The sequence below is a fragment of the Mandrillus leucophaeus genome, unplaced genomic scaffold (assembly GCF_000951045.1).
Source record: "Mandrillus leucophaeus isolate KB7577 unplaced genomic scaffold, Mleu.le_1.0 Scaffold40, whole genome shotgun sequence".
In the NCBI taxonomy this organism is placed as follows: Eukaryota; Metazoa; Chordata; class Mammalia; order Primates; family Cercopithecidae; genus Mandrillus; species Mandrillus leucophaeus.
In genome coordinates this window covers 6,296,771-6,315,151 of record NW_012104254.1, presented here as the reverse complement: position 1 = coordinate 6,315,151, position 18,381 = coordinate 6,296,771, and the positions used below count along the sequence as shown (strand labels likewise).

The 18,381-nt window shown below is 38.2% G+C and overlaps 1 protein-coding gene across 2 annotated transcripts in view; it reads left to right on the top strand.

The window, feature by feature from the left end:
* The window catches only part of RAPGEF4 (Rap guanine nucleotide exchange factor (GEF) 4), a 308,011-nt gene that overhangs the window by 73,854 nt on the left and 215,776 nt on the right, over positions 1-18,381 (top strand). The window contains exon 4 of one of the 2 annotated variants that reach the window (XM_011991906.1): positions 2,562-2,708. Coding sequence is in view for 1 of the 2 variants with exons in the window: in XM_011991905.1 (XP_011847295.1) it covers positions 9,883-9,894 (12 nt within the window). In the remaining variant the exon portion in view is untranslated. Of the gene's footprint in view, positions 1-2,561; positions 2,709-9,512; positions 9,895-18,381 lie in introns of those variants that run through there. The other variant, XM_011991905.1, reaches the window with a different exon arrangement.

Genomic DNA, 18,381 nt, shown 5'->3' with positions numbered 1-18,381 from the left:
TAAGAGTGCTGCTTCTATACCCACTCACATTCATTCTGTCCACTCTTACCCTGCCTTTCAGCATACATGCTGAGCAACATGTATTGGTACTGCTAAGTGAGAGAACATTTGGATGTCAATTTCTTTATTTGAAAATTACTGTCTCGGCACATTGCAAGGCCCTGCCCGTGATTTAAATGTAAATAAGGGCTAGCACCCATAGACTGTAAAGATAGTGAATAGTCTTTAGGGTGAAAATGTTCTTCTTGGCACCTTCTATTTCTCTGTGCCCAGTTATCCCAGTGCCCAACCATACCTCCCAAATTCATTCAGATTTCTAAGTAAATTTGTCCTAAAAAATACTCCAAATCTGCTGAAAGTAAAGTTTGAACTTGTAAAGTATACTCCTTTCAGGTGAGGTTTTCCAGTCATACTTTTAAGATCATATCTTATAATTTGTGACTCCTTGTCCTTAAATTTGAGTGGACCCAGTGTGAAAGAGAAGATCTAGAAAGGGCTGATTCCACACTTAATTCTGGTAGAAGAATTGATTCCTGAAACGAGCCCAGAGTGCTTGAGCCGATGACTACAGCTGGGTACTCACTGGCGTGGTTTTCCACTTACAGAGGCGGTCCTGACACAGAAATACAATGAGGAGTACAGTTGGCAGAACTGCCGTGATGAAATTTTGTTGTATGTGATAAAGCATGAGTCAGATCGAAATCTCCTGGGAAAATCCAAGAACAAATCCAATCTTACATCTTTATTACAAGAGTTGATTATTGGCGAAAGACAGGCTCACCTGTGTCTCCCAGCCTCTGTATTTCTTTCTGTACTGTTTGGTGACAAACTACTCGTGTTGGGGATGGGAGGTGAGAAAGAAGACTGATTAATCCATAAACTGTACAACTAGCTCAGGAATAACTGAGAGATTCCTAGTTCTTTTGCATTATACTTCGCAAATAACCAAATGTATGTAAAATATGTGGATGATGTTAGTGGTATTACTTAGGGTCCATTTCAAGTTTTTAAGACATGCTGGAAAGTACAAAGTAGGCAAAAGAATTCTTTCCGAAGGGTTCAGGCGATAGAAAAATGAAATAGGCTAGTGGGAACTTCAGGGAACCTGCTATTCCAGAGAATTGTGAAAGTCTGTGATTTATCATAAGCTATCTTGTGTGTTTACTAGCATTTAAAAATTGCTCAGAAAAACCTAACTCATTGACTACTGATATTTCAGTTCTGGGGATATTTTCCTGAGTGAATTTGTTTGCAGTTGCCTTTCTGGAAAATTTATTAGCAGGCTTTTCTTAACTTCTTCCCTGATCTTTTGTTCTTTTCTGAGATATTATTGATTTTATTTTCCCAAACGTAATTTTATATGGTAATATCTGTTCAGAAGCAATTTGCTATGGTTGAAGGAACTGAATTCTTACGGGCATTTGTCTTAGTAATGTGGTTACAGAGTCACTAACTTGATCTTAATAACATTTGCCTATTATCGTATATTAGATGCATGAAAGGAAAACTGGGCTTTCTAACTCAGAGGATTACCCTTGTGTGTCTCCCTTAGTTTATAATGCCTTACAAAATTAATGTCCAGGTGATTTTAGTGGCTATTTGCATTATTTAAAACTAGTTAGGATTAAATCCAAACGTTATCACCAGTGTTGCATGCAGAGAGGAAATTACTTTTTTTGGTACACCTTAAGAAACTTTTTAATCATCAATTCATGACATTTTATAAACTAGTCACACTGTACTTCATCGGATGCTGTTTTTACTCTGCTGTGGCTGCAGGAGGCAGCATGATACAAAAATCTTATAATCTTATCGTCAGATTTGGTTAGAATCCGGCCACTGCTTATCAACTGTGTGAACTGGGGCTGTGTAGATCCAGCACTGTGACCCTCAGCTTCCTCATCTTGTCAAGACAGACAGTGCCAGTTTCATATTGAAATATTGTAACTGCACTCTCTAACTTAAAAAAAAAACAACAACCGAGCTCAGCTTCAATAGATTTCTCCTCTTTTCTGAAAACAGATAGTAGTTGTATAAAAGGGTAAGATTCCTGCTGGCAGCTTTATTCATAATATCCTCAAAGTAGAAACAACCCAAATGTCCACCAGTAGGAGGATGATAAGCAAATTGAAGCACACCTACGTTATGGGAAACTACTCATGAATAAAAGGAAGAACTTATGGATCCATGCACCAACATGGATGAATCTTACAGACATTATGTTGAGTGAAAAAGAAACCAGGCACAAACAGGAGAATATCGTCTGACTTCTTTTTCATGAAGTTCTAAAACAGGCAAAATCTTTTCATGGCAGAAATCAGAACAAGTGGTCTGAGGGTCTTGCCTGGAAAGGGGCACGAGGGGACTTTTGGGGTTGATAGAAATATTCTGTCTTGATCTGTGTGGTAATTATACCGGTATATATATTTGTCAAGACTTGTTGGACTATACGATTAAATTGGATGTTTTACTTTGGACAAATTATACTTCAGTTAAAGGAAAGAAAACACCTATCCATTACATGTTTAATTTTCTAATGACTAGTTTTTTGGGATCCTTAGGATGCCGTGACCATCTGTACCCTGGGAATTGGGACGGCCTTTGGAGAGTCCATTCTGGACAACACACCCCGCCATGCAACCATCGTTACCAGGGAGAGCAGTGAACTGCTCCGCATTGAGCAGAAGGACTTCAAGGCACTATGGGAGGTGAGCCCTAAGGCTTCTTTGTCAATTAATGCAGTTTCAGAAAAGAAAGGGAGCTGCCACATGGATAATGGCATTACAGTCAAGCCTTAATGTGTTCTGTTCTGAGCTGGTAGATGGAATTTAATTTTCAAAACTTGTTTTTGAAATGAGTGAGTGAAAAAGCCATTTTGACACAAGACATCCTTTTTTTTTTGTTTAATTTAGTGCTTGCTCAATTTTCTGTAGTTTGACATACCTTATAATTATTTCTTGAATGACCATAGAGTGTTTTATGTATTTTCTCCCTCCTTTTCCACAGATGTATTCTTAACCAGGGAACAAAATACTTTGACATTTTCTTTTGCATTTTAAAAATCATCATTGACATGTTCCCTGGGAAAGTGGAATGAATGGGGTTAACATCTGCTTCATTTAAATGCTTTTAAAAATGATGTGCCCTATAATAAGATATGAAAAATGGAGGTACATAAAGATGTCTGGTTACTTGCCAACTTCAAAATGCATAGGTGGCACAGCAGTGGATGGATGCAACTGGTCCTAGTAGCTTTTGCATCTACCGATGCTTACCAGAGCCCCTTAAAGTATTGCACTAATTTACAAGAAGTATGAGGAATAAATCATCTTATATGCAGTCATGGCAAATAGAGCACTTATAAAGGCCCAGCTAAGCCTTGCATCTTTTAGACTTGTTCTTTTCAGTTCTTTAAGCTTCTGATTTTAACCTGCTCCTTGTCTTTGTCCTTAGCTCAGTATGTCCAAGTGTTAACCCATCAAGCTGCAGGCTTCGCCACTGGTCCCAGTGTGGCTAAGATTTTAAACCTGATCTAAAAAGAATTTTGTGTAATCAAATAGTTTCCTCCAGAGCCAAACAAATGGCAGATGCATTAAGGGAGCCAACCTGCAGGTGAATGAGTGATGCTTTGCCTTAAAAGTCATGCAAAGCCTTGGAAGGCCTTGGTGGTGAAACCTGTTACTTTTATTCTTGGCAGTAGTGAATAAATTGTGAGGTTACTTGTTTGAAATATTTCTCTTAGAAAATATTAAAGAGCTCCAACCGTTCTGTAAAGTTCAGAGACAAAAGCTAGTTTTAGGAAGGAAAATCGAAAGTAGGTTTGCATGAGGTGTATGTGGAGAGATTTTCTGTCAATTAAAAGGGACGAAGCTTGAGGCAAATAAGCCACTTTTTGGATCTTTCATTTTAAAAGGTAAACTGAAAAGTCTTTCTCAAAAGGGGAGTTTGGAAAACTGGTTTTCAGAACAAAAATGATTTCTAACTGTGATGTGTGTCATTATAACCACTTTTGTCTGTGATGACTTACTCAAATTGCCGAGAGAGGATGGTTTGCGGAAATATTTTAAAAATTTATTTTAATTAGGAGCCCTTAGTGCTGAGAAGGAAGCTTCTAAGAGGTTGCTACCTGTGAACATTAAAACAAACTTATTATTAAAAAAAATTTCAAACAGACAGAAAATCAAAAAGAATAGTACAATGAACATCCATTCACCCACACCAAATTCAGCAGTTGTTAATGCAGAGCCATATTGGCTTCGGCTTTGCTTGTTTTTTTTTTTTTTTTTTTTTGGTAAACTACTTTATTGTAAATGATAGACATATAACATTTCTCCCTAAATATTCAGTATATATCTCAAAAAACTTAGAATATCCTGTTACATACCCTAATGCCATTATCTCACCTATAAAACTAATAATATCCTAATATTATCTAATACCCAGTCTGTATTTCAAATGTCCTTAATCATCTCATAAATATCTTTTATAGCTTTGTTTCAAACCAGTCTCCAATAAAGAGCCATGTCTTACATTTGATTGTTATATCTAAGTCTCTCTCTCTCTCTCTCCCCCACCTCTCCTTTTCTCTCTTACTTTCCCCCTGCCCCATCATGGCATTGACTTGTTAAAAAGGCCAGGTCAGTTTCTCCCAAATTCAAGATCTGTCTGCTTGTTTTTCTCATGGTATCTTTTTTTGCACTTCTATCCCAGGGTTTCCTATAAATGGAAATTAGGCTAAAGGTTTGATTAGATCAAGTCAAACGTTTTGGGCAAGAAAATGTGAAAAGTGATGCTAAGGACATCAGGAGGATTATAATGTCTGGTTTCTCTGTTGATGCTAAGTTTGATCCCTTGGTTAGGTTGTATCAGAGTACATTTTAGGACTGTTTTCTACAGATCTTTCCCTTAGAGGAAAAATATTTAATAGGGACATTGATATGGACATTTAGATACCTTGCTATCTAAAACCTTGCCACCTGTTTTGCAGTTCAGTGGGTCCACCTCTTCACCTGTAACCTCAGAGCATGATTTGTGATCTCCCTTGCCATTGGCTTAAGTGTACTGGGGACAACATTCAGAGAGACATTTGGAGTTGATAAGAGCAGATAGGTTTTAGTCTAACCTCTTTTACAGGGTGGGGACTGAAATCGCATAGTGAGTAAGAGATTAGTCAGATGTTTCATTTTATTTGCCTGTTCATGCAACTAAGTGTAGAGTGTGAATTAGATGCTCAATCAATGTTTTAATTGTCTAAAGTGAAAATGCAGTAAACCCCATTATCTAGCAATCTGTTAACCAGGACTTCATTAACGGGCACACTTGTGCACATACAGTACATGATAATCCTAAAAAATTATACAACTCTAAAGTACCTTCTGAATAAAAATGATTGAATTCTGTTTATTGTCTATTCGTTTATTCATAATATACAGAGTATCTCCCATGTGTTAGGTACATGTATATGTATGTATGTGGGTATACTCAGATGTTTGTATGTTTATAGATACATACAAATCTGTATGCTTCTGCTCTCAGGGTAGGGGCTTCTGTTCCACTTAGAGCAGACAGAAAATAAAAATCATAGAATCTCAGAGCATAATATATCATTAAATAACTTTAGGTGCATGATTGGAATATCGGTGATCTATACATGGCATATATAGCGCTAATATGCTTGCAAAATATTTGATAACCAGAACGCCTGTTCTTTGATATGTCAGATAATAGGGTTAGTAAAATTAATCCATCCTTGTTCTGGTAAAATCCATCCTGTGCTGGTATCTGTTAGCAAAATTTAAACCCAAGCTCATACTGTCAGCAGAAGCCTAAGTCATCTAGATCACCCGAATATCAAAGGGGAAGAACCATACAGGGGGGAAGAATTACGTATTCAGGATTCAGGCCGACTCCTGAGTCATCACTGAAATGTAAGAGCACAGACAGAAGGCATCAGATGGTGGGAATGTAAACTAGTACAACCACTATGGAAAACAGTGTGGAGATTCCTTAACAAACAAAAATAGAAATACTATTTGATCCAGCGATCCCAACTCTGGGTATCTACCCAGAGGAAAAGAAGTCATTTTACAAAAAAGATACTTGCACATGCATGTTTGTAGCAGCACAATTTACAATTCCAAAAATATGGAACCAGCTCAAATGCCCATCAGTCAATGAGCGGATAAAGAAATTGTGAGATATATATATATAATGGAATACTACTCAGCCATAAAAAGTAACAAAATCATAGCATTCGTAGCAATCTGGGTGGAAATAGAGACCATTATCCTAAGTGAAGTAACTCAGGAATAGGATACCAAACATCATACGTTCTCACTCATACATGGGAGCTAAGCTATGAGGATGCAAAGGCATAAGAATGACACAGTAGGCTTTGGGGACTTGGGGGAAAGGGGAGAGAGGGGTGAGGGATAAAAGACTACCACTGGGTACAGAGTACACTGCTCAGGTGATGGATGCACAAAAATCTCAGAAGTCACCACTAAAAAACTTATTCATGTAACCAAATGCCACCCATTCCCCAAAAGCCTATTGAAATTTTTTTAAAAAGAGAAAAAAAACTCACTAAAATGTATATCATGCAGACATAAAAAGAAAGCAGCAGCAAGGTCAACTGGATAAGGCCTCCACCATCAGGGAGGTAAGGTGCTCAGAGTTCAGTGTTCGGTGACAGGTTCCAAATAGTAAAAATTAGAGAATCAGAGGCCTCTGAATCAGAGGCCCTGTGTCTAAATTTGCATGTTCATCTCAGTTGAGTGTTTGCTTTTGAGGAATGTCCTGGTGAGCTCATTTCATGGCAGGCACTCTTATGTTGGGCTTTGTTTCCTTGTAGGTACTTTTACTGTCACTTATAGGGGCTGCAGGCTAGAACACTCCCATTAGGATTCTGAGTTGCTTCTAACTGAAAATTATGGTCCCTAATCACTAACAGGTAGCACAGTCAAAAAGTAGTCCTTTAATAGACTGAGCAAATACTCTACTTTATATCTTGCACTTGGGACTTTAATGGTAGCACAAAGCTAGGGAATTCCTTTTCTTTTCCAGGTCAAGGGCAAGTTTCCTAGGCTTCCTCAGGTGCGCCCTCAGAGAACCATCCCCAATACCTCTTGCTTTATATTGTCTATTCCATCCCCAATACCTCTTGCTTTATATTGTCTATTCTGCTGTAAGTCAAATAGGCAACACTCAGAGTATTTTTAAAAAATCATCATCATAAATGTGATCAGAAGCATTTCCTCAATGGTCTCTATAAATCTATCAAATAAATAAATATTCCCTAAGATATAACTGAGGTAGCAGCTTGGCACTTTTTTTTCTTTTGTACCCTACATCTTTCCTAATGAAAATGACCTGGTTTCCTTCTCCCTTTCCCTGTTTCAATTGCCAATTTTGGTCAGATCTGAGGGTGCTGGGTTGCTCTATCTTAAAGTCAGGTCATATTTTCTTAGCTTGAATGAATTATGTTAAGTTTATTCAGATTTGGTAAATAATGCCTCTCTCCATTTACACTGCTTTAATGTTAGAACTAAATAAAAAATATTAACCGGGGTATAAAATATCTCATTTTCCAGCAACATTTCAGGAAGGAGCCAGAGATGGAGAGAGATAAATATTGGAGACAGTATGTTTCTGAATTACATACAGAAGAAAATGGATTTAAAAGTCTTAGAATACCATTTTTAGTTCTTAAGACAATTATAATTTACATTTAAACTCTTTGACACTAGTGGCATTTTCTACCCTCAGTAAGGAAGTTAAATGGCAAAGCAGTTAACTGTAAGTTTGGGAGCTTAGAGCAGTTATTATATTAATAGTTGATCTAAGATTATAGGTATTTTATGATTGATAGTAGCTCTTGGAATAAATACAAAACTGATCTATTATCCAAGTCCATGAATTTCTGTTCAGCGCAGAGAGTATAAGAGGGTTTCCAATGGCTAGAACAAACCAGTGAGGGTTTTGTTGGGTTTTCTTCTTGGCTTTCTGTCTGATGTTGTGTTTGTATGAGGATGATTTCAGGTTTGTGGCATGTTTTGATATCTTTACATGGAATATTTCAAATACATGAAATTGAATGAGGTGATAAGTCCACTGTGTTCAGGAAAGTAGATTAGAGAGGTGCTCTTGGTTAAATCCATAAAAAATGCTTCTGAGAGGCCCTTGAACTTGTGTTTACCACCTGTTTACCTGTAGTTCAATTGCATGAACACCATTCTGGAAAAATTTCCCTGTTACCGTGAGCCATGTTTGAGCATATTCAAAATAATAACACATATTTATAAGTATGTTCTTAAAAATTAAAGACAATAATAAAATTACAGAGCCATTAAAAATAAAAGCAATGTTTTAAATTTGTAGTCTGACTCTTGTCACAATAAAAGTGATTTCTTAGCTGTGATTGTTATCTGGAAGCCTCTTGACATACTATTGTGATTTTATTCCAACCAGGGCAAAATGTGTCATGGAGAGCTGTTGCTTGGATATAATGATTGGCACATCAGATTTACTCCTCAAATGTGTCTGTGGCCTCAGTAAACATTGTTAACTGACTGAAAATGTATTTCATGCTTTATGAGATACAAAACTGAGTGGTAAAAATAAGAAAGTTAACATTTCTGTCTTAAGAAAAGCCATTAGTAAATAGGGATATTAATCAGAATAATGAATGCTGTTGAAGAAATATGTTTATGACTGTCTCTATTCCCTAATTTTCAGAATGTTTATTTTTCTGTAAGATTCTATCAGATATGTTGACAGTTGTGGAACCAAAAAGCTTTTTAGTTACTTCTATTTACTGACTTTTTTTAGAGTAAATAGGGGAAAATCCCTTTTCCATTAATAATCTTTCAAGCCACAGTGAGAATAAGGATTGTTTGAAGCAACAGCAGCTTAGCCTTTGCTAAGGTGCTTTAAAAACGCTGTTAGAATAATATACCTTCCAGAGGCACCTGCTCTTGTTCCAATAGGCTTGATGTTTCTATCTGTCTGTAGCTGTCAGAAAAATGAAAGCCAAATACTTAAAAATTAATATCTCAGAACACAGATATCCCAGAAGTTCTCAGGTAAATTGTATGGCTTTATCCACCATACCAACGATTTCAGGTTGTTTCACTTTTGCATTAATGGTAGGCTTTCCAGGTTTATATTTAATGGGCTTGGGTATTGAGTTAGGACTGCGTGGCCCACCTGCAGACAAGGCAGCCCCTTGCCTGCCTGATAATGCACAGGGACTGAGACCCATACCCTCATCGGGAGAAACCAGAGCCTCAAAGCCAAGGGGCCTGTATTCTCCCAAGTCAGGAGCCCGAGCTTACTTTTGGCAACTTTGGAGCTTGTACTGTAGGGTTACTTCTCAGGCCAGAAATTTGCATCAAAGGACTAAGAAAAATATATCTAAAAATAAACATGAAAGCCAAGACTTCATGCCAGGAACTCCAGCCACACACATCCTGTTGGCTGGTTCTCTAGTCTTTCTCCTCACAGTTCTGATTCTTTTAAACCAAGCGGAAGCCTGCTCCGATGACTTGGACTTATGTCTGCACCAGGGTCTCATTCCTGTGTCTTCAAGCTTTTCCATGGAGTGGCAAAATGATTCAAATCCAGAAAGGAAGGGAGTGAAGTTATTAGGAGCTAACTAAAGTTAAAAAAAAAAAAAAAAGGAAGTGTTTTCTTATTGCCTTAGACTGCCTGAGCTTTCCTGGAGAACCATCAGCACCGGTTTCCTCTCTGTGGACTGAGATCCACTCAGTGGTAGACACGAACAGGGAATGAACGGCAATGAAGGTACATTTTGCTGATCAAATAAAGGATAGATATTCACTGGATGTCTGAGACCTTTGAGAGACAGAAAAAGAAGGACGTATGCTCTACAAGGTCAGAATGGATCTTTTTATTTTTTAGTGAAGGGTGGGAGAGTGGGGAAACACTACATGTTACTGTTTGCATTTTGGAATTATGCTCAAAAACATCTCTGGCTTTTCTAATTATGTTCCACCAGACCCAAATATGTACCATGGCAGGGACATAATTTGATTTTATCTTTGTTTGTGGTGTGTGTGGGGCCAGGGGGTGAGTGGTGGCTCATCTTTCTGTTAGTGAAGCGTGTTTATTTAGCCTGATGATCTTAAATATGTTTCTAGAAGATAAATAAAGGTAGTTGTTGATAACTAGGCAGAGTAACATTTATCACAGCAAAATTACATACATGTATTTGTCTAGTGACATATTTGAATGACACATATTAAAAATGAATTTTGTTCAAGGAAACAGATTGTGGGTGATGGTGTTTCACCCTCCAGGCCCCTGGAAGGTATTTTGCCTGTAGCTCTCAGACTCAATGAAGTCCTTGGTGTTTATGGGCATTCTGTTACATTATTGATAACTGAGAGTTCTACCTGCTCCCCAAGCAATGATTTCACTATTTCTCAGAAGATGATCAGGGAGTCTGAGCAGATCAAGGCTTGGCTGGCAAATGCTAGGAATGCCCATGTGCTGTACGGTGGGCCTGCCGGCAGAGTGCTATAACCAGTAGCTGCTTTCTCTGAGCTGGCGCTACTTTGGGTATTCATTTCAGGAGTGTAGAGTGAACACTCACATCTTTGAGGAGCTGCTGTTAAAAGAGTTTCTGAAATGTTTCCCTTGGCTGTGCACTAGCCAGGACTCTGTTGACACCTCACCCCTACTCTCTCCCCTGCACTATTCTCTTACACTGGGCCCCCTCACTCACTCAGCTAAGCTACTGAGCAGCCTGCCCTTCTCAGTAGCCACTCACCTCAACAGTAATTGATGCCACATTAAACATTTAATCTCTAAGAAGCTTCTGTCATATTCAGCAAACATACTTGTTTCCACCAGGTGGAGGTGCAAAATGCACCATGTTTGCCTTTCTGTGGTTTACAATCTAGTGGAGAAGACAATCATAGACACAAATACGAGACAAACTGAAAAATACTCTTAAGAAAGATCCAGCGTGCTAAAGGACAGGGGCAGAGCAAGAAGAGATCCATTTCCACCAAGGGCCTCATTTCATCCAAGGACAAAGAGATCTGCTTCTGAATTCTTATGTGGGTAGCAAGGCTGTTTTTCAGCATCCCTAAAGGATTGGGGACAGTTAACCAAATGATAGCATTTGAGGCAGGCTTGTCCCGAGGGAGTGAGCCCACAGAAAAGGGGCTGGGCTTCTTCACTCTGTGGTTGTGTTGTGTGGCACTCTGGGTTCTTCTCCTTTGCTGGGCCCCTGGGCAGGCGTGGTGAGAACTCAGCCTGTCATGTGTTGTGTTTCCAAATGTCTGGGTTTGTTTTTTGTTGTTTAGCCATCATCTGGAGAAATCCGCTCTGGGGTTTAACGGGTTCCCCCAGGCAAAGGCAGTTCTAGCTGGGAAAGCTTTAAGAACTTGAGACTTTCAGAAGGAACTCGTGGTGTGGACTGGGGGATACTGTTAAGCTCTTTATGTGTAGAAAAACCTGTGGTCATGGGACTTTCCTGCTCTCATGGGGCCAAATTCCACTCCTGAGTCGTCTCTGGGCTGCTGTGAGAGGTTAGGGCACAGTCACTGGGGCAGAGGGTCTGACACAGAGGATGAAGCAGCAGGAAATCCTGTCACTAAGTTGGCTTCTCCGAATTCCTAGTCTTGCCCCTATTTGATCTCACTGACCTCAATGTTTTGAGCTGTCTAGCCCAAACCAATAAACGCAAGACAAACCATCCAAAGGTTGTTGATGTGGTTGAATGGTCTGGCCTGAGATTCTGGTCTATTCTTGATTTAACCCAACTTTGCTGGATGACATTTTGCAAAGCTCTCCAGCTTCCTAGGCCACTTATTGTAAAATAGAGATACCTCTACCTAAATCCTGCCTTGCTGACAGAAGTGGTCAAAATTCATGTTGATTGATTCTTACGTGCCTTATGAGTTGAAAAATCTAGTGTCCCCCTCCTCCCTTTTTGGTTTGCAAATTAAAGAAGAGTGAGCCACAAATTCTGTGAATGGAAAGAATAAAATATAGGGCAGTAGTTCATGTTGTATCAAAATATATTATTTGGAAGGGGAGAAGAACTTTTTGGTATCTTTCATAATTTATAGTTGTAGTTCTTAAAACCGGTTTCACATTAGAAGTATCTGGGAAGCTTTTTAAAAGATTTCCATGCCAGGGCTTTTGACAGACTATTGAAGCCAAAATCTCTAGAAGAGGGAGCCTCATCAGTAGCTTCTGAAAGCTCCTCAGATGAGTCTCTGGACAGCCAGAGCTGAGAACCCCTTCAGCAATGGGTTTTGATAATTCACCATTCCCCTTTGTGCTTACTTCTGCATACACCTGGCTGGCGTCCTTGCCCTGTGCTAAGATGTTATGATTGAATAATATGTTTGTTCCTTACAAGTCTGTGTTGAATTTCCTAGTGTAATTTGTCCTTCACTCCTACAGACATTCTACTTCCAAATTAGAGTTTCTGGTAGATTTATGTAATAATGGAAGTCAGTACTTTAGAGTCAGAATCTGTGGGGTTTGTTCAAGACTTTAGTAATTAGAGGCTACCTATGTGGAATGGTTATTGAAAGAGTGAGAATAAAGTGCAAGATCATCCCCAAATTCCACCATCTCTTAATAGTCTGAGCAACGGTGTCTTTCACAATTTGTAGCTCCTGGGAAATTTCACTGTATGCCTATGAGAGAATGAGAGTAAAGAAGACAGGTAATAATTTTACTGTTACTATGAATGAAGTTCTGAATTCATGGATCCCCTAGGAATCGTGGGAGCTCTCAACTATCCCCAGACTATACTGTAAGAATTACTTACCTACAATAAATTCCTGGGAGAAGAATCACTAGTTTGAAGTACATAAGAACTTTTATGACTCTTGATAAATATGATCACATTTATTTTCAGTAGCTGTTATTCTGCCACCAACAGTATTTGAGCATGCCTATTGCTTCTGGCCTTGGCCAGTGTGACCATTATATATACAGATGCTCCTCAACTTATGATGGGTATGCATCGAGATAAACCCATTGTAAGTTGAAAATATCATGTCAGTAATGCATTTAATACACCTAACCTACTGAACACCATAGTTTAGCCTATCCCACCTTGAATGTACTCAGAACACCTACATTAGCCTACACTTGGCCAAATCATCTAACACAAAGCCTATTTTATAATAAAGTGTTGAACATCTCATATAATTCATTGAATACTGTACTAAAAATGAAAACCAGAATGGTTGTATGGCTACTTGAAGTATAGTTTCTACTGAATACTTATTGCTTTCACACCATTGTCAATTTGAACAATTCTAAGTTGACCCATCATAGGTTAGTGACTGGCTCTGTGTGTGTCCAATATAATAGGCATTGCTACTGCAAGTGTGTTTCTTTGATTACTGGGATGCTTGAGATTTTCTTATCTATTTTTTTTTTTTACCGATTATAAATACCCAATGTAACATGTCCTCTTTTGGGACATGTTATTCTTATGAATTAAATACATTGGCATTTATTGACCAATTTATGTGAATGCTTTATATGATTGAGACATTAACGCTCTGTTAGAATTTCTGCACATATTTAATCTTGGTCTGTTTACTTTTCATGTTTCATAATATTTAATGTACATACATTTAAAATTCATTAAATCCACCAGCAACCTGGCTATTTCATGATTTAAAAAATTAAAATTAGTTTTATAAAGGTATTATCTTACCTTCATTTATAGTGGATTTGGGAAATAACATGATGTAAGTAATAATGTGTTTTACCCAATGGTGTTGGCTGCATGAATTGATTGGCATTGTAAAAATTTTTTGTTGCTTCTCTCATTTGCTTCAGAAATTTATTAAATATTCTTACAGATCCATATCTTGCCTCTAATTGTTTCCTATAACGTCTATGTAAACCTTATTTTATGATCTGTAACAAAATTTTGGGGAGATTTCTTTTGTGGATATTTGCACCATGATTTATGGTCAATCTTCCACTCCTCTGGCTGTTGGGTGTCTGTGAAGATCCCAGAGATTTGATTGTGGAAGGCTCTGCTCCTTTGCTTTCCTTTGCCTCTATGCCATGCCCTCCCCCAAACGTGCTTTAAGCTTTGGTCTGAGTGAAACCATCCAGTGGAATTGTGATCTTTTCTGAAGTTAGAGAAGCGAGTTCTCTTTTTTGTGTGTGCATCCATAACTGCCTTCTCTTTTCCACTGTCCAATACTGTGTCTACCTCTTTAAAAGTTGTGGAGTAAGTACTGAAGCTCTTACCAATAAGTTTTAATGAAACGGGTTTTCATTTTTAGGCCTTTGCTATTTGTTGTGAGTTTTAGTTTATCTGTTTGGAGGGTGTTTTTTGCCTATGCTTAGCTTTGTTTAAAGTTTATAGAATTGCCAAATGCAAATATTCTAAAAAAGGAAAAAAAGCTCTATAATAACTTTCACTATATACAATTCCCATTAAAAGCACACAGAACTTAAAAATGGGATAATGTAGTAAAATGATCCGATATTGGATTTAGTAAGAGATACACCTGTTCTCAGGGACGTACACCACTTTGTGAACAACATCTTGAAAGGCATTCGCTTATTTAAAAAGGTATAAAGCCAGGCTTGGTGACTCATTCCTGTAATCCCAGCACCTTGGGAGGGCGATGCGAGCAGATTTCTTGAGCCTAGGAGTTTGAGATCAGCCTGGACAACATGGTGAAACCCCGTCTCTACAAGAAACACACACAAAAGATTAGCCCAGCATGGTAGCATGTGCCTGTAGCTGTGGGAGGCTGAGGTTGGGAGGATCACGTAAGCCCTGGGAGGTCGAGGCTGGGTGACAGAGCAAGACTCTGTCTCAAAAAATAAAAAATAAAAAATAATTGTACAACTACACTTGAAGACCCTTTGTACCCTCATTTACGCCGAATGTGAGCCTTTTGCCTGTTAGTAATGTAATAACTCATTTAGTCCACTGGCAGGTAGGTCTGCGTGTGGAGCCTCAGCAAAGAGGGATGATTCACAACCGTGCTTTTCACCTGGGATTCTTGAGCCTTGAGGAGTTCAAGGACCAGCTTTGACATTTTTGAAATTTTTATATGTGTGTGCACTTTTATATTCCATATATTATCCATATATATTCCATATATAATCCATGTATTAATGGACGCACACATATAAATTATGATTAATATATTGTTAGCTTTCATTCTAATTGGATAGGGGTCTGTTATCTACCAAAAGATGAAGAATCATTTTCTGTGGAATTAAAGGAATATAGACCAGATTATGTAGCTTATTTCTTCTTTATGTGGGAGAACATTTATTCCCAGTGTAACATATCTTTGTAGAATTTGTGCTGGTGAGAGTGGAAATAGAAAAGTACTGGTCATCAAGCTTTAAGGCTTTGACTCTTTTTGTAGTGAAGAAGAAATTATTAGGGAAAAATGCTAAGTTCCAGAGATCAAAACAGAAATGCTTTGCCAAAAGAGGTTCTACCAAAGCCCATTTCAAAATAAATGTTTCTAATTTGTTGATTCATTGACCTTTTAAATAGCTGACATCATTTGGACATTTTGTACCTAGTTCCAAACTGATTGAGCTACCGCAGGAGTTTTTCACAGATGTGTGGTTTTGTATCCTCAGTTGCATTTCTCCCCAAAACTGTCCACATTGAAAAAGGCCTATAAAGCTAACTAGACAACTTCAGACAGTGATACTTTTAAAAATTAGTCATAACGCAACCCATCACACAAAACAAGAATTGTGTTTGTTTGTTTATTTATTTATTTATTTGAGACAGAGTCTCTCTCTGTCACCCAGGCTGGAGTGCAGTGGTGCAATCGTGCCTCGCTGTAGCCTTGACCTCCTGGATTCAAAACATCCTCCCACCTTAGCCTCCTATGTAGCCAGGACTATAGGCATGTGCCACCACACCTGGCTAATTTGTTGTTGTTATTATTTGTATTTTAAAGAAATTATTTAATTTATTGAAACTAGGTAATACATACATGTGGTACAAAATTCCAAAAGTACAACAGGGTATATATCGAAAAGCATGCTTCTCACCCTCCTCTGCCCCAACCACCAGATCTCTTTTCCAGAAGCAGCCACTGTTATGGGCTTCTCTGTAGAATGTTTTATGCAGAATATTCTCTTTAATAGGTTGTTGGGCAAGACTTCCAAAATGTATATTTGACTGCTCTTCTCAACCTCTTGAAAAAGAAAAATCAATTTTTAAAATTACTGAAACTGTCAAGGCATTTTGAGTCAAAATTTTCATACAAATTGACTCTAACATACCTGCCAGAGTTTTCATTTACTTGTTCCATTTACTTGATTATTTCACTAAACTCCAACACCTTGAACCCCTGGTGGCACCGTCCAATGTTTTAAATCTGAGAATATTTTCACAAAATGTGACTATGTTTCAGATAGAAAACTTTTTTTTTTCTCCCCGAGATGGAGTTTTGCTCTTGTTGCCCAGTCTGAAGTGCAGTGGTACGATCTCGGCTCACTGCAACCTTCGCCTCCCAGGTTCAAGCAATTCTCCCGCCTCAGCCTTCTGAGTAGCTGGGATTACAGGTGCCTGCCATCATGCCTGGCTAATTTTTGTATTTTTAGTAGAGATGGGGTTTCCCCATGTTGGCCAGGCTGGTCTCGAACTCCTGATCTCAGGTGATCTACCCACCTCAGCCTCAAAACGTGTTGGAATTACAGGTGTGAGCCACCGCGCCCAGCCCAATAGAAAACTAAGTATGTAAGAGTCATTGCAGTATAATTATATTGAATTTTTAGTTACTAAGAACTAATACATTTGTTGGAAATTCAAAGTAATACATATGGTTAATAATATTAAAAGCAAAATAAGTAAATATAAAATGTTACCTTCTTCAATTTTAATAGAGGTGTTAGTCTCTATTAAGACTATGGGATATCAAATTGGTACCATGGTAGTAAATGCCACAAGAGAAATTCTTTTTCTACTAACTTACAAAGACGTTATCCCTGTAAATAACCTCTACGGATCCACAATTCCTGTGTTGATGTGTATGCACTCATCAAGGCAAGCATCCCTTGTGGGGTAGATGACCTTGCATCTATGGCCTTTGAGAGAATAAATATCTATGTTGACAGTGCAGCTGCCACATATTGAGTTCATAAAATTGGGTTTGGGTTTTTTAATCTGGCATATAATTCTTGCTTAATTTCATTTTGCTGACTATGGTTCCAAAGCTATAAATCAGGGACAGTGTTTACCCACAGAAGGAAAGGAGAGCAGGAATAATAGCATGAAATATTGCCTTTGTTTATTAAAAGTGTTTCTTCATTTGGGCACCTGTTGTCTTTTGGTTGCCAGTTCCCTCTGGATCTTATCAGTTTTTGAATTGTTTTTTGAAATTAATAATCAGACCTGTGATCATTTGAAGTAAGAGGTAGCATAAAGTTCATAAACTAAAGAAGTGAGTGGGGCAGGCAAAAAGAAACCTATTTTTTAATATACAAAAATAGGGCATATATATACAAAGTTCAAACAGTACAGATAAGGCTAACTACATAATTTGTGGGACCCAGTGCAAAATAAAAATATGGTATCTCTTGTTCTCCTCAGAGGAAAAAATATTAACTTTTTCTGTTTTCTCTATCTCAACTCCACATTTTGTTCTTTGCCATTTAATGTTCTAAGTAAAGAAAAACCCAAATTTTAAATTATTAGCATAAATTTGTTTATCTGTAGTGTAATACCAGTTTGAAATGCAAATATAACACCAATTAACTTACATGCAGAATCACCCAAATTACATAATTTGAACTTCCTAGCTCGGACATATGTATATATTTCATTCTTACTAGGGCAATGGGAACTTTGCACAAAACGGATTCAACTGTTTTTATTTTGCTTCTTGATGCACACACATTCTAACCAACATTCATTATCTTCAGCTTACTGACAGTAAGGAAGGACTAAAAGGAAAAAGAACTATAGGTTGCCCTATCTTTCCTTTACTTTTATGTCATTATTTTCAGACTAAATGGTTGGCTAATAGAATTGGCTCTTGGTATCCATGGGTTACACATCCATGGATTCAACTAACCCCAGATTTCAAAAAAATATGCCAGTTGGGCGCAGTGGTTCATGCCTGTGATCCCAGCCAAGGTGGGCAGATCACCTGAGGTCAGGAGTTCGAGACCAGCCTGGCCAACGTGGTGAAACCCTGTCTCTACTAAAAACACAAAAATTAGCTTGGTGTGGTGGCACATGCCTGTAATCCCAGCTACTCAGAAGGCTGAGGCAGGAGAATCACTTGAACCTGAGAGGTGGAGGGTGCAGTGAGCTGAGATCGCGCCACTGCACTCCAGCCTGGGAGACTAAGTGAGACTCCGTCTCAAAAAAAA